General features: G+C 36.7%; 1 protein-coding gene across 3 annotated transcripts in view; it reads left to right on the top strand.

Annotated features, from left to right (window-relative positions):
• The window catches only part of HAUS6 (HAUS augmin like complex subunit 6), a 42,567-nt gene that overhangs the window by 496 nt on the left and 19,522 nt on the right, over positions 1–22,549 (top strand). For 2 of the 3 annotated variants that reach the window (XR_011465184.1, XM_005902273.3), the window contains exons 2-11: positions 4,021–4,116; positions 6,938–7,016; positions 7,528–7,660; positions 10,529–10,676; positions 11,679–11,744; positions 12,054–12,102; positions 15,108–15,278; positions 17,085–17,278; positions 18,067–18,193; positions 18,671–18,773. Coding sequence is in view for 2 of the 3 variants with exons in the window: in XM_005902273.3 (XP_005902335.1) it covers positions 4,021–4,116; positions 6,938–7,016; positions 7,528–7,660; positions 10,529–10,676; positions 11,679–11,744; positions 12,054–12,102; positions 15,108–15,278; positions 17,085–17,278; positions 18,067–18,193; positions 18,671–18,773 (1,166 nt within the window). In the remaining variant the exon portion in view is untranslated. Of the gene's footprint in view, positions 1–2,979; positions 3,113–4,020; positions 4,117–6,937; positions 7,017–7,527; positions 7,661–10,528; positions 10,677–11,678; positions 11,745–12,053; positions 12,103–15,107; positions 15,279–17,084; positions 17,279–18,066; positions 18,194–18,670; positions 18,774–22,549 lie in introns of all 3 variants that reach the window. The other variant, XM_070375946.1, reaches the window with a different exon arrangement.

Below are 22,549 nucleotides of genomic sequence, written 5' to 3'. Positions count from 1 at the left end.
AGACTAGTTACGTTGGTGCAGCCCGCCCTGTTGCGGACCGGCGGGTTGATAAGTAGTCGGTTACTGTGGTCCGGCGCTGGCTACAAAGCCTTGGCTCCTAGCGGCAGCTGACCTGGTGGCAGACACTGTCCGTTATGGAACCTAGCCGGGAGCGCTTTGTAGGGAATAGAGTCTGCAGTTGGGGCGAAACTGAAGGCGGGGTTTTAGTCCTGGTTTGGTCGTGAAGCTGGTTGGTCTGTGAAGTCGAGGGAGGTGGCGATTTGGTAACGGAGAGCCACCGCCTTCCATTGTATAGAATCGCCGTTATGACTCAAGGGGGCCTTTTAAAATAGTTGCTCTTTAGTTTATACTTTTTACTTCTTGGATTAGACTGAAGCATGCCACAGAATGATGCTAAAGCTGAAATTCCAGTACTTTGACCACCTCATGCGAAGAGTTGACTCACTGGAAAAGACTGTTGCTGGGAGGGATTGGGGGCGGGAGGAGAAGGGGACGACGGAGGATGAGATGGCTGGATGGCATCACCGACTCGATGGACGTGAGTTTGAGTGAACTCTGGGAGTTGGTGATGGACAGGGAGGCCTGGTGTGCTGCGATTCATGGGGTCGCAGAGTCGGACACGACTGAGCGACTGAACTGAACTGAACTGATGCCACAGTTAGCAAAAAAACCAGTGGAGAGTGGTACTAAGATGAAAAGTAAAAGCTCCTTCCTACTGTCCTACAAATGTTACAGTCTCATTATAAAAAGAAACTTTGTTTATATTTTTGTATCTTAGCAGCTTTACACAGTATTATCTTTCCCACTGAAGGCCAAGGAAAATTTGGGATACTAGGCTATTTCCTGTTCTCAATCTTCTTGACTTTTGTAATTACGTTATTTCCATCCTTCTTGTGACAGTATTTAAATTATGTGCTTAGTCTTCTATTTCTTGATGTATTAATTTTAAAAGTATCTCTTGATTTCCCGCTAAGTAATTTCACGATGAAGGTAGCTTTTTCTTTATAGGTGAAATTAGTTCTTTATAGGTGAAAATTAGTTCACCTACACTTACCTACCCTCTTTTGCCTTCTCCCTTTTCTTGACTTTTTCAGCTGTATTAAAATTGTTTTACTGCCAAGGTTTAGAGACTAACGCAATGGCACCCCACTCCAGTACTCTTGCCTGGAAAATCCCATGGACGGAGGAGCCAGGAAGGCTGCAGTCCATGGGGTGGCTGAGTTAGACACAATTGAGCGACTTCACTTTCACTTTTCACTTTCATGCATTGGAGAGGGAAATGGCAACCCACTCTAGTGTTCTTGCCTAGAGAATCCCAGGGACAGGGGAGCCTGGTGGGCTGCCGTCTATGGGGTTGCACGGAGTCGGACACGACTGAAGTGACTTAGTGGCAGCAGTAGCAACCTCTCTGTGCCTTAGTTTCCTCATCAGTAAAATGGGTGTAGGGCTTCCCTGGTGGCTCAGTGGTAAAGAATCTGCCTGCCAATGTAAGAGACACTGGTTGGAACCCTGGGTGGGAAAGATCCCCTGGAGAAGGAAATGGCAACCTACTCCAGCCTTCTTGCCTGGAGAATCCCATGGATAGAGGAGCCTCGCAGGGCTCCAGTTGGTGGGACACAAGTGAGCACCTGCTGTCAAGGGTTAGAGCTGTAATTATAAGTTTTGCTTAGGAACTATTTGTTTAGCAGTTACTGCTATTTATATATAGAAATGCTTTGTCTAGCCTAAAAATTGACAACCAATGGGTAGCATTTATCAAGTTATGATTCTGTATTAATAAATGTTCCATTTATCTCACATGATTTGATGCCCCAAAGTATGGCAGAGAAGTTTACATCTTCTTGAGGCCTCCACTGAGAATGATTCCCATTGTCAGTATATTCTCTCTATTGTTTTGGCAATCTTAGTTTTTTCTCTGCTCTGGTTTATGCAATTGCAGTATGTTTTCTGCCTTTGAAAATTAACTAAAATCAGTCAAGTTTTCGTTCAGTGATCTTTTTTTTTTTTTTTACAACATTGTCGTAGATTTCCACCCCCCACCTCCCCCACCATGTCTTTAGAGTCATCTCAGTTGGTTAGTGGAAGGGATCTACTCTTTTGAAACAGACATCTCCTTTAATATTCTTTAAGTATGAATATGGCATCAAATTTGCTTTAAAATTAAAAAAAAATTGATTCACTTATTTGATTCTCACACACACACGCACACATCAGTTCAGTCTAGTCACTCAGTCGTGTTCAACTCTTTGTGACCCCATGGACTGTAGCATGCGAGGCTTCCCTATCCGTCACCAACTCCTGGAGCTTGCTCAAACTCATGTCCATTGAGTCGGTGATGCCATCCAGCCATCTCATCCACTGTCGTTCCCTTCTCGTCCTGCCTTCAATCTTTCCCAGCGTCAGGGTCAGGGTCAGGTCTTTGCATCAGGTGGCCAGAGTACTGGAGTTTCAGCTTTAGCATCAGTCCTTTCAATGAATATTCAGGACTGATTTCCTTTAGGATTGACTGGTTTGATCTCCATGCCATCCAAGGGACTCTCAAGAGTCTTCTCCAACACCACAGTTCAAAAGCATCAATTCTTTGGCACTCAGCTTTCTTTATAGTCCAACTCTCACATTCATACATGACTACTGGAAAAACCCATAGCTTTGACTAGACAGAACTTTGTTGGCAAAATAATGTATTTGCTTTTTAATATGCATGTGTGCACATACACACACACACATATATAGAGGCTGTGCTGTGTGTATCATGCAGCATGCAGGGATCTTAGTTTCCTGGCCAGGGATTGAACTCAAACCCTGTGCAGTGGTGTAGAGTCATAACCACTGGACCATCAGGGAAGTCCCAGATTCACTTATATATGTTGGTGCAAAATTTTATATGTTTCTAGTTTCTGTGAGCATGTAATTTCATAGTCACTTTGCTTGTAAAGTTAAATGTACACTTAACATATGATCAAGTAATTTCATTCCTAGATATTTGCCCCAGAGATTTGCATTTTGGAAAAATCATGCTGGTTGCATTACAGAGAATGGATTAGAGGGAGAATCAAGGCTTTGCAGTTAGGTGGACCTAAACTACAGAAGGCAGTGGGAATGGAAAGAAAAGGTGATTCATTCACTTGTTTACTCAACAGATATTAATTGAACACAGTCTTGGACCTGGGTATACAGTGGTGAACAGAGCAAACATAAACTTTTCCCTTATAAAATTTTAGTCTAGTGGGTGAACAAACCTTTCTTTAAAAGTTATCTTTTTAAAAATGAGAAGTGTTGAAGAGAACAGGGTATTATGTGGAAAAAAAAATAACAGATTTGAGAGATGATGAGGTAGGAACTTTATTTGTATTTTTTTTGAGGAATAGAAACATTCCAAGGATAAGAGTTGTTTGACAAAAAGTTAAGCGTGTGAATTTTAATGTTAGTGTTTTTGCAACTCAAAAAGTTTATTTCAGGAAAATAGCTTTATGTGTTCACAGAGGTACTTAGATCTATTTGTCATGTGTATTATGAGGAAAATCAAACTAGTTTCTAATGTTGAGATTAAATAAAATACTTCATGTTAAAGTTGCAACTTTACTAACTTCATTTGACTGGTGGAGATCAGCTGAGTTACTGCTTGTAAAGCTAAGTTAAAATAATACCTGACTAATAAAGTCAATAAATTTTAAGTCTTTTATTGTCAGAAAATGTTGGTTGGTATCACATTTTCACTTATCTTAGCCATGGTTTTCTCTTCGCCTAATTAGACTTTCCTTTTCTTTTTGTAGAATGTATTCATTGAAATAAAGTTCTACCAGTTTTCTTCTATTTGGTCTATATTTTCAGAACCAAAATATAAAAACTTGGATGTGTTTCTTAATTGGTTATAAATGTATACATGAAATAGAAAATTTGTTTCGACCTCTTGAACAGAATGAAAACTACTAATTTGTGTCAAACTCTTACACCGCTTTTTGTGATACTGTTTTATTAACCTTTTCTTTTTTCCTGTGTTTATTTCCTTTTAAACCATAGGAACATGTTTGACAAGCTGAACCGTGATGCCTTTCACATAGTTTCTTATTTTTTGTTTCAAACACTTGACAAGTCTCTCACCAAAGAAGTTTTCAAGTGAGTAAAAGTTATTTTATTTTTGTAAGGGACTTAAAAAAGGGATTGTGACTTGATATAGTGAGAATTTCAACTTTGGCTTTCAACTATTATTTTGAATGTATTTTATAAAAATTAGGTTTGGGTCTTACAGATTTAGTACCTAACCTTTATTAATCTGAGTCCTTTTTTTCAGTACTTGAATTCATGGTAGATTTCATAAGTAATATGGATTTTATTTTATACATATGTAATTCCTAACTTCTTCATAGTCTTATTTATTAGAATAATTAATTGATACTAATCTAGCCATGCACTTAATTTTGTTTTGATTTTTGTTGTTAATTTCCCCTTTACTCCTTTTTCTTATAGGCAATATTGTTTGTTTTGTCTGTTATTTCCTAAAATTTCTGTAAATCATTATTTTTGTCATAATATATAGAAGTGTCAAGTGCTATAGACAAAGATCATTCCTATTAAGTTTAGCCTATTGTCTTATACTGTTGTATATTAAATAGTATAAGAAGAGATAAAAATGTGAATAATCACTAACCTTGATTCCAAGTTATTTTGTAGGTGATTTGGGTTTCATCTGTCATAAAAAAATGTTCAAATTTGTTTTAATATTTATGTTGTGTCATCATTCTCTTAAATAGTAAGTCCATTGTTTTTATTTATGATAATTTAATAGTCTTGCCTTCAGTTAAAGTTTTGAGTGACCAAGAGAACAAGTATATTTGAAGCATATTTTGGAAATCCCTATCACTGTATTATGGGGTTCCCTAGTGGTTCAACAGTAAAGAATCTGACTGCAATACAGGAGACGGGGATTCAATCCCTGGGTTGAGAAGATCCCCTGGAAGAGGGCATGGCAGCCCACTCCCGTATTCTTGCCTGGAGAATCCATGGATAGAGGAGCCTGGCGGGCTATAGTCCACAGGGTTGTAAAGAGTCAGACACAACTGAAGCAACTTAGCAGGCATTCAGACATCACTAAGTTATAGGGCTTCCCTTGCTCGGATAAAAATAGATTTTTGGATTTTTTTTCCTCATTATAAACAAAATAGAGTTTATTTAAAGCAATTCAGCAAATGCAGAAAAAGCTAAAGAAGTAAAAATCATTCTTAAACCCAACTAGAAAATATCACTGTTGTTATTCCAGCCTTTTAAACTTTTTTTATGCATACTTAATTTTTTTTCTGTGAATACACAAGGTATGTTATGCTATAGAAATATGAAAAATAACGGGCCCTCAATAAATAATTATGCCTCAATAAAAATTTAGATAAAACTGATTATCAGTGGGAAGCAATAGGCAAATTTTAAAATCCATTATTTACTAAAACTGAATTTTTAGTAATTTTATATCTTGTTTGTCCACAGAACAGTAGCACCTACTGACTGTGATATGGATTATCCCTAGGGGTCATGATCTCTTAGGCCATTCTTCTTGTGCTTTTCATGTGTAAACATTTATGTTTCTCTCTTTTGCCCCAGACTTAACATACTAATTTATTTACACCATCTTTATGTGTTAGCTTAGAAATTCATTGAGCATGTTGTCTTCTTTAACCGATTTTCAGTAATTTTAATAGTGATTCATTCCTATATTTATCACTGTATTCATTGATTACTCACACTAAACAGAGTTTAACCCTATAGATGTTTATAAAGAAAAATACCTAATTTCTTACAGGTTGGTCTCTCTTTAGTTGAAATTTATGAATGTTAGCCTTCAGTTCAATTCAGTCACGCAGTTGTGTCTGACTCTTTATGACCCCATGGACTACAGCATGCCAGGCTACCCTGTCCATCACCAACTCCCGGAGCCTGCTCAAACTCATGTCCATCGAGTCAGTGATGCCATCCAACCATCTTGTCCTCTGTCGTCCCCTTCTCCTCTTGGCTTCAGTCTTTCCCAGCATCAGGGTCTTTTCCAATGAGTCAGTTCTTTGCATCAGGTGGCCAAAGTATAGGAGTTTCAGCTTCAGCATCAGTCCTCCCAGTGAATATTCAGGACTGATTTCCTTTAGGATTGACTGGTTTGATCTCCTTGCAGTCCAAGGGACGGACTCTGAAGAGGCTTCTCCAACACCACAGTTCAAAAGCATCAATTCTTTGGTACTCAACTTTCTTTATAGTCCAGCTCTCACATCCATACATGACTACTGGAAAAACCATAGCTTTGACTGGATGGCTGTTTGTTGGCAAAGTAGTCTCTGCTTTTTAATATGCTGTCTAGGTTGGTCGTAGCTTTTCTTTCAAGGAGCAGTATCTTTTAATTTCACGGCTGTAGTAACTATCTGCAGTGATTTTGGAGCCCAAGAAAATAAAGTCTGTCACTGTTTCCATTGTTTACCCATCTATTTGCCATGAAGTGAGGGGACCGGATGCCATGATCTTTGTTTTCTGAATGTTGAGTTTTTGCCAACAATGTTAGCCTCGATTTAGCAATAATGTTTCTAGTGAGTGAAAGTCACTCAGTCCTGTCTGACTCTTTGTAACCCATGGACTGTAGTCCATGGAATTCTCCAGGCAAGAATACTGAAATGGGTAGCCATTCCCTTCTCCAGGGGATCTTCCCAATCCAGGGATCAAACCCAGGTCTCCCACTTTGCAGGTGGATTCTTTACCTGCTGAGCCACCAAGGAAGCCCAAGAATACTGGAGTGGATAGCCTATCCCTTTTTCAGCAGATCTTCCTGAGCCAGGAATCAAATCAGGGTCTCCTGCATTGCAGGCAGATTCCTTATCAGCTGAGCTAGGAGATAAATTTGATATTTTAAAGTTTTGCTGAGTTTGTTTTTTTGTTCATAATTCTGATTTTTATTTTTGTCTTAAAGACATTGTTGGCCTCCATTTGATCAAAAACGTGATGTTGAATTCCGAAAACTTTTCTGTGAATGGTTAAAAAAGATTTCTGTAAGTATTCTCTTTCTAAAAGATGCAAATTTTGAGCAGTTGAAAACTGCAGTTTTTTTGTCTGGCTTTATTGAGGTACATTAATTTTTTTAAAGGTGAAATCTTCTTAATGCTTTTATGCTAACAGTATAAATAAGAAATATCAGAATAATACTTTCTGGTGGTTTTGATTGGGACTCTGTTTCTGGGAAACCAGTTTTTTTACTAAGTGCCTTGGAAATAGGTTTTTGAGTTCCTAGGAATTTATATAACAGTTTTTGTTTAAGGAAATAATTTTGACTATAGATTATTTTAGCTTTTGTCCCCAAATTATATCAATAATTGTGACTTTAAATTTTAATTACTTTTTGTGACTGAGTCTACCAAGAGCTTAGAAAGTTTCAAAAATTTAACTTGTGGTTCAAATGGAATAATTCTGATAAATCCTGTTGTGCTTTAAAAACAGTATGATGTAAATATAAAGGTTATCATTGATAATGTCTTCAAATTGTCTTATTTCTTTTTATCATAGGCCGAATGTGGAAGTAGCTTTCCTCAAGTTGTTGGTTCACTATTTCTATTTCCAGTTGGTCCTAAGTTTATTCATATAATGTATCACTTTGCAAGATTTGTTGCAGTAAAATATATAAAAACCCATTCTAAAAGTAAGTTAAGCTTATGGTAAGATTTTTTTTTTCAGCTTTGATTCTTGGTTTTTATTATTTCTTATAATTTGTAAATCATCAAGAGAGTTTAATAAAATAAGGTAAGATAAAGATATTACTTTATCTCAAAAGGCAAATAGTTAATATTTTATTGGAACTGCAGTTTGAAATCCTGTCATAATGAACATAGGTAGCAATGTGGGTTATTATGTTCTAATACAGGGTTGGGGAACATTTTCTATGTGAGATCTGACAGTGAATATTTTACGCTTTGTGGACCACATGAGTCTTTGTCACATACACCTTTCTGTGAATTAAAAAAAAATCTTTTTGTAATACAACTCCTTAAAAATGTAGAAAGCAGGCCTAGTTTGCTGACCTCACAAAAATGGGCCAGGTTAGACCTACAGGTTCGAAGGCAATGGCACCCCACTCCAGTATTCTTGCCTGGAAAATCCCATGGACAGAGGAGCCTGGAAGGCTGCAGTCCATGGGGTCTCAAAGAGTCGGACATGACTGAAGTGACTTAGCGGCGGCGGCAGCAGCAGCAGACCTACAGGTTATAGTTTGCCTATAATACATTGTATTAAATGTTGTATTGAGTTTGTTAGAGATTTAGTTTGGCTACTGGCAATGTGTTGGAATATTTTGGTTGAAATTGTGTTTTAAAGGGATTTGATCTAATTGCTAAATCTTAGCAACAAAATAATGGGTTTTTACGCTGACTTAATGCCATTTGTAGCTTATTAAATATGCTGCTCTGTTTAATTGAGTTATGCTGAGTTATGCTCATAAAACACAGGAAGAAAAAGATGAAAACGTTGGTTCAGTACAATCCCATCTTCCAGTTTCTAGAGATAACCACTGCTGACATTTTGATTTCTTGTAGGTGTTTTGTTGTTGTTGTTTTTTGTTTTTTTAGTGTCATATTGTACATTTTAATTATTTTGAGTAATACATTCTTATGATTCAAAATTTAGAAAGTGAAAAGTGTCTTCCACTTCTGACTGTCGAGTGATATCTATAGAGGTGCTATCTATAATCTAGGTTACCTGGATTCCCTTTTCAGAAGCAGCCATTGGAATCAGTAATTCTGGCAAATATGTATATATTCTTTTTAAACCCTAAATGGTGACGATTTTCAGTCTCGTGTTTTTTATGTAACAGTGTATATTGGAGATCATTACATATCAGTTCATAGATCTTATTCTTTTTCTGTCTTTGGAATTGGGTATTTGAATGGGTGTGTCATAGTGTATTGAATCACACATTTGTTCTGACAGACATTGGCTTTTTTTTTCCCCTAATATTTTGCTATAAAAAGAATGGTACAATGACAAACTTTATTGTGTGTTCAAAGTATATATTGTGTTTGTGCGTATATGTATTTGTGTATATATGTATATGTACAGTACCTTTTTTCTAGTTTATCTTCTCTGCGTGGTTTTTTAAAACATGTACATGTGATCTTATTTTATAAGTATTTGCATATTTTAAATTTAATGTGGCATGAGCACTTTACCAGTTTTTCTATTAGATGATCCATTTTAGTTACATGTAACCCAAACTGTTTTATATAAATCATGTGTATTTGGATTTGGCAAGAGTTTATTGTACATAAAGCTTTTAGGCATGGCTTATCCGATTTCTTATTTAAAGCCGTTTCATTTACCATATTCAGTTTATGGATGATTTCTATATCCAATAAACTCATCTCCTGTTAAATATTTAGAATTTTTGATTTTTTTTTTTGTGGGTGATCTAGCACCTGTTTTTGTCATGTTAAGTATAGTGTGAGGCCATTGTTTTCCAGCATATCTATCTTTATTGTATTAGCCATCTTAAAGTAGGATTTATTACATGTTATTGCATGTGAAAACCCGAACTCTAAAATCATTGGATGGATTTTTCTCAGGGTCTGCTTTGATCATTAGTAACATAGCCAAGAATTACTTGAGAAATGGAGATTGGTTTTATTTGGTTGTCTTACCCTGTTGGTCTTACGGGGAAGAAAAGTAGGCTGATGGCAGCAATGAAGGTGATGTGATCTCACCTCATCCCTTTTAATTTTCTTCCTTTGTTGTTAAAAGGTGTGTTAAGAAGTTGCGTATGTGTAACAGCGTATTTGTTTATGGATGTTTTGTGCTGTGATAATAAGAATTATTTTGGGCAGATGGATTCTAAAAATTTTTAGTTACGTAAAATAACTCAACTTCAGATAATCCTTTTTTGTGTATGTTCAGTTGTTTAGTTATGTCACACTCTTTGCGACCCCATGGACCATAGTCTGCTAGGCTCTTTCTCTCCATGGAATTTTCCAGGCAAGAATACTGGAGTGGGTTGCCATTTCCTATACCAGGTGATCTTCCTGACCCAGAGATCGAATCCTTCTCTCTTTTATCTTGTGCATTGGCAGGCGGATTCTTTACCACTGTACCATCTGGGAAGTCCCCAATCCTTTTTTAGTTGCCTTCTTTAAAAAACAGGTCATCCTTGCTTTTATTGAAATGAGTTGTATATTTGTGTGTATTGTCATACCAGCTTTTAAGGAGTTGTTAGTTAAGTGAGGTTGTTAATTTCTCAACAGTCTCACATTTTTTATATTTATTAGCTTGTAAATCTAAGTTTGGGCTTTCCTTGTGGTTCAGAAGGTGAAGAATCTGCCTGTAATGTTGGAGACCTGGGTTCGATCCTTGGGTTGGGAAGATCCCCTGGAGGAAGGCACGGCAACCCACTTGAGTATTCTTGCATGGAGAATCCCCATGGACAGAGGAGCTACAGTCCATGGGTTACAGAGTCGGACATGACTGAGCAACTAAGCACAGCACAGCACAAGTCTAAGTTTTCTATATTTTATCTTCCATGTAGATTCTTCTATACGTTTTACAGAGACATTTAATGTTAAACCACAAGATTTGCACATATGCCTTGCCAGATGCCTTGTAGCACGTAATAGATTTTTACAAGTTTTGCAAAAAGAAGATTGTGTTACCCGAAAATATCAAGAAAATGCACAGTAAGTAATACTTCGATGGTTAGAAAATGAAAATTCCTTTCTTTATGAACAAATGTCATCAGTATCCCTTCGGTGGCAGTAATTCATGAATACCTCAAAACCCCTTGGCAATTGTCTTTTATCTTTCCATTTTAAAGCCTGATCACTTCTGAATAAAGTACTTTAAAACTTTAGGCATGCTGTAAATGAAAGTTTAGAGAAAAGGAGGATATCATTTTGTTCAAAAATTCAGTTTCTTCAGGTATTTTTTCTTTTAAAGATGAAAATAAAATTTTAAGCTGTAATTATAGTGCTCATTCTATTTTGTATCCTTTTTTCTCTTGATATTTTATTCTATAAGTTTTTCCATATTGCTTTAATGTATTACTTTTAATGTCTACTTAGCATCTGTTGAGAAGGTATACTGGTTTCTTCAGCCATTTTATATTGCCTTATATTTATTTACGTTCATCTATTCAGCACATTTTTTTTATTTGTACCTCTGTGTGCCAGATATTGGTTACACACTGGTCCTACAGCATTAAACAAAGAGGCAAGGTTCTTACTCCCAAGACATAGAATATGTCCAATTTTTAATAATTATAAACAACTATAGTAAGATAGCTTTTTACATGCTGTCTTATCTATTATGAAAGCTACAAAATCCTTTGAAATCTCCTTAAAACTGCAATGTTGCCTGCCTCAGGTAACATTTGAATTTATCCCCTAAGAATGTGAGGTAAGGATAAGAGAGCAGGGTAGTCTGACCTCCAGCATTTTTACCTGAAGTCAGAGTTTATGAACCAAGAAGTTCTGGTTTATCTCAATAGTCCTGCCTATATGTTACATCACTCTTGTAATTCTTAAAGGGAGTCTAGAGCCCCTTTAAGACTAGCTACTGGTATATTTGGAAGAGTAGCCCTTAGAGGCCTTGAGTAAAGATATGAAATGGGGGGAAATATCAAAGTGGCCTATACTGTTGTAGTAGAATTATAGCTGTCATTTTGTATGTTTTTGTTGCAGATTGTCAGTTAAACAGGTACGAAATTTGAGATCAGAATGTATGGGACTGGAAAACCAAATAAAAAAGTAAGTGACTTCTAGAGCTGAAAGTTGCCTGAAGTATTAGTTTAACCTCCTGCATGTTATAGGTTAAAAAACAAACAAACAATGAGATTAGTTAAAATAACATTTCAATACCTAGTTGATAATATGACAAAAACATAGATTCCTAGTCCAGTTCTTCTAATAAATTATGATAGGTTTGAGGTTGAGTTTTATTTTTGCTTTTAATAGGAATGGTTGTTAGTGGGTGGGTTTACAGATTAATTAGCTCTTTGGATGGTAAGTTACCAGTTTTTTTTAATTGACTAATGAGATTATTTAATTTTTAACTAGAATGGAACCCTGTGATGACCAAAGTAATATACAAGAGAAAATTCAAAAGGTGAGACAACTTTTGAAGGGAAAAATTTAATCTTTGTTTTGTGATATGCAGTGTTTACTTACTTAACTGAACTCATGTATGTCTCTTTTTATAACAGTGTTATACATTTTTTTAACTCATAAGTTGTATGGACATAAAAGTATCAACAGGTGCCTTTCAGACAGTTGAATATAATGGAAAAAATTAGCTTATAATCAGACTAAATGTATACAACACAGTTTTAAATTTGGTTAATTTAAAATCTTTCACTCTAGCAAGGAAAGTTCAGTTTGATTGTAGCTTAATCAGTAATATTTATCTAAGCAAAAAAATACATGATTTGAAGGAGGATAGTGGTAAGTTTGGAAGAAAAATGAGAAGTCACATTGAGACTGGCATGAGGAATCTGGCAGTTATAGATGATCTGAGGCTTTCAGAGGTTGGCTTTAACAAATGTGGGGTAGGAGAGTTTTCTTAGGTCTTTGTATTTGGATGAAATCTCTCTCAGACTCTGTATTCTTATTCTATGGTCACCAGGCTGCTTTGGAGTATTGATTTGACTTTTTAGGCAGTTTGTCTTTGGGAAAGGTGAGTGCCCTCCTCAGGATCATGAATCTGGCCCCATCACTTCATGGCAAATAGAAGGGGGAAAAGTGGAAGCAGTGTCAGATTTTATTTTCTTGGGCTCCAAAGTCACTGCAGATGGTGACTGCAGCCATGAAATTAAAAGACACTTGCTCCTTGGAAGAAAAGCTATGATAAACCTAGACAGTGTATTAAAAAGCAGAGACTTTGCCAACACAGGTGTGGATAGTCAAAGCTATGGTTTTTCCAGTAGTCATGTATGGATGTGAGAGTTGGAGTATAAAGAAGGCTGAGTGCTGAAGAATTGATGCTTTTGAACTGTGGTGTTGGAGAAGACAGTTGAGAGTCCCTTGGACTGCAAGGAGATCAAGTTAGTCAATCCTAAGGGAAATCAACTCTGAATATTCATTCGAAGGACTGAAGCTGAAGCTCCAGTAATTTGACCCCCTAATGCAAAGAGCCGACTCATTGGAAAAGACCCTGATGCTGGGAAAGATTGATGGCAAAAGGAGAATGGGGTGGCATCTCTGACTCAATGGACATGAATCCGAGGAAACTCCAGGTGATAGTGAAAGACAGGGAAGCCCGGCGTGCTGCAGTCCATGGAACTGCAGAGTCAGACACAACTTAGTGACTAAACAAGAGCAGGAAATAATTATTCATTAATTCAGTGACTGTTTGTTGATCATTTGCTAGACATTCTTCTAGATAGTGTGGGCTAGAGCACTGAAGAAAACAAGCAGAGTCACTTCCTTTATGGAGCTTCTAGTTCAGCGAATATGAATATTCCTGTTGTTGAATATAGTATCTTTGATTGTAAGCTTAATACGTTAGGTTGGTATGAAATCCAATAAGAGTTTTCATAGCAAAAAAATTTATATATTTATTTGTCTTAGTTGTGGAATGTAAAATCTTTAGTTGTGGCTTATGATATCTAGCTCCCTGACCAGGGATCGAACCTGGGCCTCCTGTGTTGAGAGTGCAGAGTCTTAGCCACGGGACCACAAGAGAAGTTCATAGCTATCTCTCTCCCTGCTACTGCTAAGTCGCTTCAGTCATGTCCGACTCTGTGTGACCCCATAGACAGCAGCCCACCAGGCTCCCCGTCCCTGGGATTCTCCAGGCAAGAACACTGGAGTGGGTTGCCATTTCCTTCTCCAGTGCACGAAAGTGAAAAGTGAAAGTGAAGTCGCTCAGTCGTGTCCGAGTCTTCGTGACCCCATGGACTGCAGCCTACCAGGCTCCTCCGTCCATGGGATTTTCCAGGCAAGAGTATTGGAGTGGGGTGCCATTGCCTTCTCCGTATCTCTCTTGAGTTTAGGTAATATTTAGTTTCCCTGAGTCAACTTTGCGCCATTGACAAGATAAAATTTCTAGACTTGAAAAATCTGAGACCCAGATCCTGGATCTTTGTACATTCACCAAGGAGATGTCATCCTGTGAGATCTCTAGATGGCCAGCCAGTGAGACTTCCTTTGTGGAACAACTTTTCTTTGTGCTGTGAGAAGACACAGACATTAACACAAATATAATTATTATATTTTCCCTCCTCCTCTCTACTTTTGTAAATTCTTTTGAGGCATAATAACATACGTGCAAAAACGTGCAAAAATCGTATGTAGCTTGACAAAATTTCACAAAGTGAACACATCCATGTAACCAGCATTTAACTTAAGGAACAGAATGTTACCATCACCCCAAGAGCATTGAACCCCCTTTCATTCACGGCTGTTTCCTTCCAAGAATAAACACTATCCTCACTTCTTACACTAAAGATTAGTTTTGCCTGTTTGACCCATAAATGGGCATGTATAAAATATATTCTTTTGTATTCAGCTTCTTTCACTTAATGCTGTTTTATCCTTGCTGTTGTATGTGTTCATTCTCATTGCTGTCTAATATTCTATTTTATGAGTATAGCAAAATATACTCTTTTTACTCAAGGTAATTCTTTGGATTCATTACAGTTTTTGACTATTACAAATGAGTGCTATGAACATTCTTATAATTAATTTAATAAACATAGATTAATACATAGTTTTTGACATTTTAACTCTTTGAAACTTGAATGACTCTTAAAAGTTGATATATGGTTTTTTCTTTTTTCTCCTGAAAAGCTTTTATTCTTCTTGAAAAACCTCCTTTAGATTGATGGCATATCAGAATATAGGAAATGCTAATTGCATCTTGATAATGTAAGGTTTCTTAGGTATGTTTTGCAAATCATAATGGTCTAGATTCTCCTGAGAAATTCTTTAAAGTGCTGTTGAAAGTAGTATCAGTGCTTTTAGACTGTTAAAATAGTTAATTTTGTTATCGAAGCCATTCCAGGAATATTTCATTTGTTCCTGGGAAAGAGCATATATTTGTGTTTTACATTTTTTTAATGTATATATAGACTGATTATATGTAGACTTTAATATTTGTTTGTGTTTTCAAAGGTTCGGTCTTTGTGGACTAACGTGAATGAAACACTTATGTTTTTGGAAAAAGAGAGAGAAGTTGTTAGTTCAGTCCTTAGTCTTGATAACAATTATACTTTAGATGGAACTGACATTGCTATCAATATTCCAAGCCTCTTACTTGATAAAATTGAGAAACAAATGTGTCAGGTAAGTATTTGATAATTAAGGAAGCTTTTGAGAAAACTCCTTTCACTTAATTATTTTATGTATTATATATTGTTTTTCTTACAATCTTTTTCTACTGTTTTCAGAATTTACTTTTGTGCATGTATCTGGTGAATCTTTCATAACGAGGGGTACTGTTAAGGGTGTGTATATTTATATCTATCAACTTTTATTAATTGTTCATACCTTTTATGGTGCTACATCATATAGTGTAGAGAGTAGGAGGTACTTAATAGGAAGATGATATGGTACCTAATTCTTTATAAATTCTCAAAGAGAACAATAATGATCTCTGATAGCTAAATTTCTTTTTAAAAACTCTCCATTTTCTTATTTTCCTTTGATCTTGATTCGATTAAAGTCTTTTCTTTTAGCTTTTGTGACCTCAGTGTCTTTGCCCTCCTGTGGCGTTTCAGACTACTGTTTCCATTTTTCCATTGGTTCCTTTTTCTCTGACTTTTAAGTGAATGTGTTCCCTATTATTCCTTTAATGCTCTCGTTTCTTCCTCATGTTATAAATTCATATGTAAATTCTTATCCAGTTCCATGGTCTCATCAGCCTCCTGTACAATAATATTACCAAATTTTTATTTCCAGTCTCTCCCCTTCAATGCAAACTGTATCAAATTTTTCCACTTGCTTATAGGACATTTACATCTGAATCACTACTTTTTTTTTTTCTTAGTAAATTAAAATTTATTAAGCATTGACTTTATTGTCATGTAGGGGATATAAAGGCTTCCCAGGTGACTCAGTGGTAAAGAACTCTCCTGCCAATGCAGAAGACTTGGGTTCGATCCCTGGATTGGGAAGATCCCCTGGAAAAGGAAATGGCAACCCACTCCAATATTCTTGCCTGGGAAATCCCCTCGACAGAGGAGCCTGGCAGGCTACAGTCCATGGGGTTGCAAAGAGTCGGGCATAACTTAGCGATTAAACAACAACAACAAGGGGATATAAAGATAAAATATTGTGACCCTGAAGAACTTTAATGGGTAACATGTCAGGCACTTCAAATTCAGAGTACATAAAAAATTAGGATCTGTAAACACAGATTCCTATAGGAGCTAGGCAGGTAATATCATATAAATTAAGTATACTAATTGTGTGTAACAATAGGGATAAAGTAAAAAATGTTGTATAGTTGCTAAATCATGTCTGGCTCTTTTGCAACTCCATGGACTGTAGCCCACCAGGCAACTCTGTCCATCAGGGTTCTCCAGGCAATTATACCAGAGTGGGTTGCCATTTCCTTCTCCAGGGGATCTTTCTGACCCAGGGATCAAACCTGTGTCTCTTGCATTGGCAAGCGGATTTTTAACCACTGAGCCACCAGGGAAGCACCAGGAAATGATGAAATCTTTTTAAAAAATATTGGTAACTAATTCAAATGATTTTAAAACTTTGGAACTGTACAGGCCAAATAAAAATGTCTAAGTTTGGAATCAGTCTTTAGGGGCCCTTCAATTGGCAACTTTTGTTAAAACATGAACTCATGATCTTTATCTAAGCCTAATCTTTCTCCTCAGTCTTTATTTTGCTTTCCATTTCTTTTATTCTAGTTTTCAACTTTTTTTGCATGATACAAAAATGTAGCATGGTGTGTTAATTCTTCCACAGTAGTCTTCTTCGGATCAGAATTCTTTACATAATTTTATTTTTGTGTAGCTTTTTTTTTTTCACTCTTGTAGCCTTTTTATATATTGGTGACAGACGTAAATATGTTCTTATAGCATTTTATTATCTTAAGAATCTATAGTTCACTTTTTTTCCTTTCTGAATCCTTAGTTGCACACAGGAAATATTTATGAGGCTGGAAAATTGAACATCTTAACAGTTTTTTGGTTATTAAATGAAGTCTTGAAAGTAATGAAATGTGAATGTTGTCAAACTGACCAAGCAAGACTGACAATAGACCTTCACTTCCTTGAAAAAGAGACCAGATTTCAGAAAGAAAGACTGTCAGATCTGAAGCATATGAGGTACACTATAAAGATCCTCTGTTATTTCATTTGGGGAAGAGTAGGGTGGGCTGCCGTCTATGGGGTCTCACAGAGTTGGACACGACTGAAGCGACTTAGCAGCAGCAGCAGGGTGGTTTTGATAATTTCTCAGCACAACTCTAGTTAACACCTCTGTAGCTTTGGCAAACAAATGTGAAAATTTTACTGGTACTCAAAAACCATATGTCATCAACTTCTAGAGAGACACATGAAATAGAAAGGAAAATTAACATAGTTTTCTTTTGTCTGGTGTATATTACTTGCCCTGAGTGATAATTCTTAATGAAATAATTTAAGCTTTTCTCTAGCTTTCTTTTGTGGTGGTGGTGTGGTATTTAGTCACTAAGTTGTGTCCAACTCTTTTGCCATCCCATGGACTGTAGCCCGCCAGGCTCCTCTGTCCTTGGGATTTCCCAGACAAGATTAGTGGAGCAGGTTGCCATTTCTTACTCCCTGGGATCATCCCGACCCAGGGATCAAACCTGCGTCTCTTGTGCCTCTTGCATTATCAGGTGGATTCTTTATCACTGTGTCATCTGGAATGCCCCATTGTATTCTTTTTTATTTTTGTTCATTTTTTTCGATTTTTTTAATTGGCTGTTAAATTTTTTAAATTGAGGTTTTTAAAGAAGAATTTAAGGTTCACAGCAAAACTGAGAAGTTACAGAGGTTTCCCACATATACCACAAATTCTTATTTCAGTACTTTTTCTTAGTCCTTTTTATATATTCATGTTTTGAATGAAGTTATTTTTTATTCCATCACAGGTATAAAATAACAGAAGCTCTCAAAACTATAAGACATTCTATTGTTGAAAAGCAAGAAGAATGGCATAAAAAGTGGAAAGAGTTTCTTGGCTTGTCTCCTTTCAGTATAATTAAGGGTTCTACTCCAGTAAGTAATATTGACTTGCCTTTTGGAGAATAGTTTAATCTCTTGTAATCTCTTGATTTATCATGTAACAAGTGACTTAGAAGTGCTATATGTGTATATGCTTGTCATCTTTGCATCTGAGCCTACATTTCAAATATTTTGGTTTCTGTGATTTTCCTAAATACACATTAGAATGTTCATCAAGGTCTTATGATATGGTTAATATTTTTAGATTCAATGGATTGTGTTAAAAGGAAAATGAGACATTTCTCTTTATGTTAGGTTCTGTTACATTTGAGGCATAATTGGAGGACAAAGTAGTCTTCTTACTCCAAATATTGTATTCTTTAGTTTAAAACAGTTATATAATTTGTATGTTTGGCAATTCTATCTTTATTATGGAAAAAAGAAATCATCCTTTCATAGGTTAATTTAGTATTGTTATTATGGTACTGAGTAAAGTGTGTATATTTCAAAATAATAAATTCTTTGTTTGAGGCTGTGGATCTTTTACCGCCTATGTCTCCACTTTCGTTTGATCCTGCCTCAGAAGAAGCATATGCGAGGAGCATTCTTTTACAGTATCCTGCTTCACTTCCAGGTTGGTTTTTTACTTTTTTTCTCTTTTAAACTTGCCTCTCATTAATATCTCTCACTATAATAATAGTTCTTACATATTCTTTCATGTTTTTTTCCCAGTTATATTTTGTGGTGAAATGTATATAGCATTTTGGTCATTGCAAAGTGTCCAACTCAGTGGCATTTAGTAAATTTGCAAAGGTGTGCAACCATTACCACTAGCTAATTCTGCGTATTTTTATTACCTCAAAAGAAAACTTGGTACCTATTGGCAATTACTTCTCATTTCCCCTTCTCCCAGACCCTGACAATGACTAACATTCTCCCAGTCTCTGTGAATTTGCCTATTCTGGATATTTCATGTAAAGAACATCATATAATAGGCTTATTGTGTCTCCTTTCCTTACTTGCACAGTTTTTTACTTTGCACAATCTTTGTATTGTTTCCACCATTTGGCTACTATGAGTAATGCTGCTATTAATATTCATTTGTAAGTTTTTGTGTAGAAGCCCACAATTTTTTAACATGAAAGAAGGATACCTAATCATTGCCTGTTTCTGCAGTTGAGATTTTTGCTTTAAATGTGTAGTTTTATTTGCTAAACCATTTGAAATGTTAACACTTTACTCTTAAGTGTTTCAGCATGCACTCCCATGAAAATAAGGACTTTTTCCTGTTTAATTGCCATTAATTTTATACTTAAAATTAATAATAGTTCTATAATATCTCATCCAGTTTCCTCAAACATCATACCATTGTCACACCTCAAAGTTAATTTCTCTGCAGTATCTAATAGCCATTTCATACTTAGTCTCCCCAATTGTCTGCTGCTTGTGTACAAGAAATTGTTACTGGGTTCAGTAAATGTAAGGTAGATAGGTAGAGGAATAAGTGAATAAAAAATGTTGGAATATGTAACCAGTGAGGAGTTGGTCACAGTGGAGTTCAGGCAGGTATTCGATCATGGCAGCAGTCAGCACAGGACTTAGGAAGAAAAGGATAACCACAACTAGCATAGGTGATTTGTTTTGAGAGTCAGGTGTATGTGAGGAGGACACTAACTGGGAAACATCATAGACCAGAGAGCACAGGTCAAGGATAGGAGCCAGCAGAAGTGTAGACAGAAAAGACTGCATCGTTTGTTGAATGAAGACTTTCAGATTCAGAGCATTATTTACGATGACAGAATTACTTTGATAGTTCTTGACATATTTGGTTGGCATTATGTTCTCACTTCAGCTTGGAAGGGGCCTTTTTACTCTTGGCATATTTAGTTTGAGTGAAAGTTGCACAGTCGTGTCCAACTTTTTGCGACCCCATGAACTACAACATGCCAGGCTTCCCTGTCCATCACCAACTCCCAGAGCTTGCTCAAACTCATATCCATTGAGTCTGTGATGCCATCCAACCATCTCATCCTCTGTCGTCCCCTTTCCTGCCTTCAATCTTTCCCAGCATCAGGGTCTTTTCCAGTGAGTCAGGTCTTTGCATCAGGTGGGCACAGTATTGGAGCTTCAGCTTCAGCTTCAGTCCTTCCAATGAATATTCAGGACACATTTCCTTTAGGATTGGTGGTTTAATCTCCTTGCAGTCCGAGGGACACTCAAGAGTCTTCTCCAGCACCACAGTTCAAAATAATTAATTCTTAGGCACTTGGCTTTCTTTATGGTCCAGCTCTCACATCCATACTTGACTACTGGAAAAACCATAGCTTTGACAAGACAGACCTTTGTTAGCAAAGTAATGTCTCTGCTTTTTAATACGTTGTCTAGGAGGGTCATAGCTTTTCTTACAAGGAGCAAGCGTCTTTTAATTTCATGGCTGTAGTTACCATCTGCAGAGATTTTGGAACCCAAGAAAATAAAGTCTGTCACTGTTTCATTGTTACCCTATCTATTTGCCATGCAGTGATGGGACTGGATGCCATGATCTTTGTTTTTTGAATGTTGAATTTTAAGCCAGCTTTTTCACTCTCCTCTTTCACTTTCATCAAGAGGCTCTTTAGTTCTTTGCTTTCTGCCGTAAGGGTGGTATCATCTGCATATCTGAGGTTATTGGTATTTCTCCCAGCAATCTTGATTCCAGCTTGTGTTTCATCCACACCGACTTTTCACATGGTGTACTCTACATATAAATTACATAAGCAGGGTGAAAATATACAGCCTTGACATACTTCTTTTGCAATTTTGAACCAGTCTGTTGTTTCATGTCCTGTTCTAACTTTTGCTTCTTGACCTGCATACAGATTTCTCAGGAGGCAGGTCAGGTGGTCTGATATTCCCATCTCTTCAAGAATTTTCTACAGTTTGTTGTGATCCACACAGTCAAAGCCTTTGGTGTAGTCAATAAAGCAGAAATAGATGTTTTTCTGGAACTCTCTTGCTTTTTCTGTGATTCATTGAATGTTGGCAATTTTATCTCTGGTTCCCCTGCCTTTTCTTTTTTCTTTTTTTTTTGTTCCCCTGCCTTTTCTAAGTCCAGCTTGAACATCTGGAAATTCACGGTTCACGTATTGCTGAAGCCTGGCTTGGAGAATTTTGAGCATTACTTTACTAGTGTGTGAGATGAGTGCAATTGTGCAGTAGTTTGAGCATTCTTTGGCATTGCCTTTCTTTGGGATTATAATGAAAACTGACCTTTTCCAGTCCTGTGGCCACTGCTGAGTTTACCAACTTTGCTGGCATATTGAATGCATCACTTTAACAGCATCATGTTTCAGGATTTGAAATAGCTCAACTGGAATTCCATCACCTCCACAAGCTTTGTTCGTAGTGTTGTTTCCTAAGGCCCACTTGACTTCGCATTCCAGGATGTCTGGCTCTAGGTGAGTGATCACACCATCGTGGTTATCTGGGTCATGAAGATCTTTTTTGTACAGTTCTTCTGTGTATTCTTGTCACTTCTTAATATCTTCTGCTTCTGTTAGGTCCATTCCATTTTTGTCCTTTATTGAGCCCATCTTTGCATGAAATGTTCCCTTGGTATCTCTAATTTTCTTGACGAAATGTCTAGTCTTTGCCATTCTATTGTTTTCCTCTATTTCTTTGCATTGATCCCTGAGGAGGACTTTCTTATCTCTCCTTGCTATTCTTTGGAACTCTGCATTCAGATGGGTATACTTTACTTTTCTCCTTTGCCTTTAGCTTTTCTTCTTTTCTTAGCTATTTGTAAGGCCTCCTCAGACAACCATTTTTCCTTATTGCATTTCTTTTTCTTGGGAATGGTCTTTATCACTGCCTCCTGTACAATGTCACAAACATCTATCCTTAGTTCTTCAGATACTCTATCAGATCTAATCTCTTGAATCTATTTGTCATTTCCACTGTATAATCGTAAGGGATTTGATTTAGGTCATACCTGAATGGTCTAGTGGTTTTCCCTACTTTGTTCAATTTCAGTCTGAATTTGGCAATAAGGAGCTCATGATATGAGCTACAGTCAGCTCCCAGTCTTGTTTTTGCTGACTGTATAGAGTTTCTTCATCTTTGGCTGCAAAGCATATAATGAATCTGATTTTGGTATTGACCATCTGCATCTGGTGATGTTCATGTGTAGAGTCATCTCTTGTGTTGGTGGAAGAGGGTGTTTGCTGTAACTAGTGCATTCTCTTGGCAAATCTCTGTTAGCCTTTGCCCTGCTTCGTTTTGTACTCTAAGGCCAAATTTGCCTGTTACTCCAGGTATCTCTTGACTTACTAATTTTGCATTCCAGTCCCTATAATGAAAAGAACATCTGTTTTGGGTGTTAGTTCTAGAAGGTCTTGTAGGTCTTCATAAAACTGTTCAACTTCAGCTTCT

The sequence above is a fragment of the Bos mutus genome, chromosome 8 (genome assembly GCF_027580195.1).
Source record: "Bos mutus isolate GX-2022 chromosome 8, NWIPB_WYAK_1.1, whole genome shotgun sequence".
Taxonomy (NCBI): Eukaryota; Metazoa; Chordata; class Mammalia; order Artiodactyla; family Bovidae; genus Bos; species Bos mutus.
The sequence above is the reverse complement of the archived record's forward strand: the minus strand, read 5'-3'. Positions and strand labels throughout refer to the sequence as shown.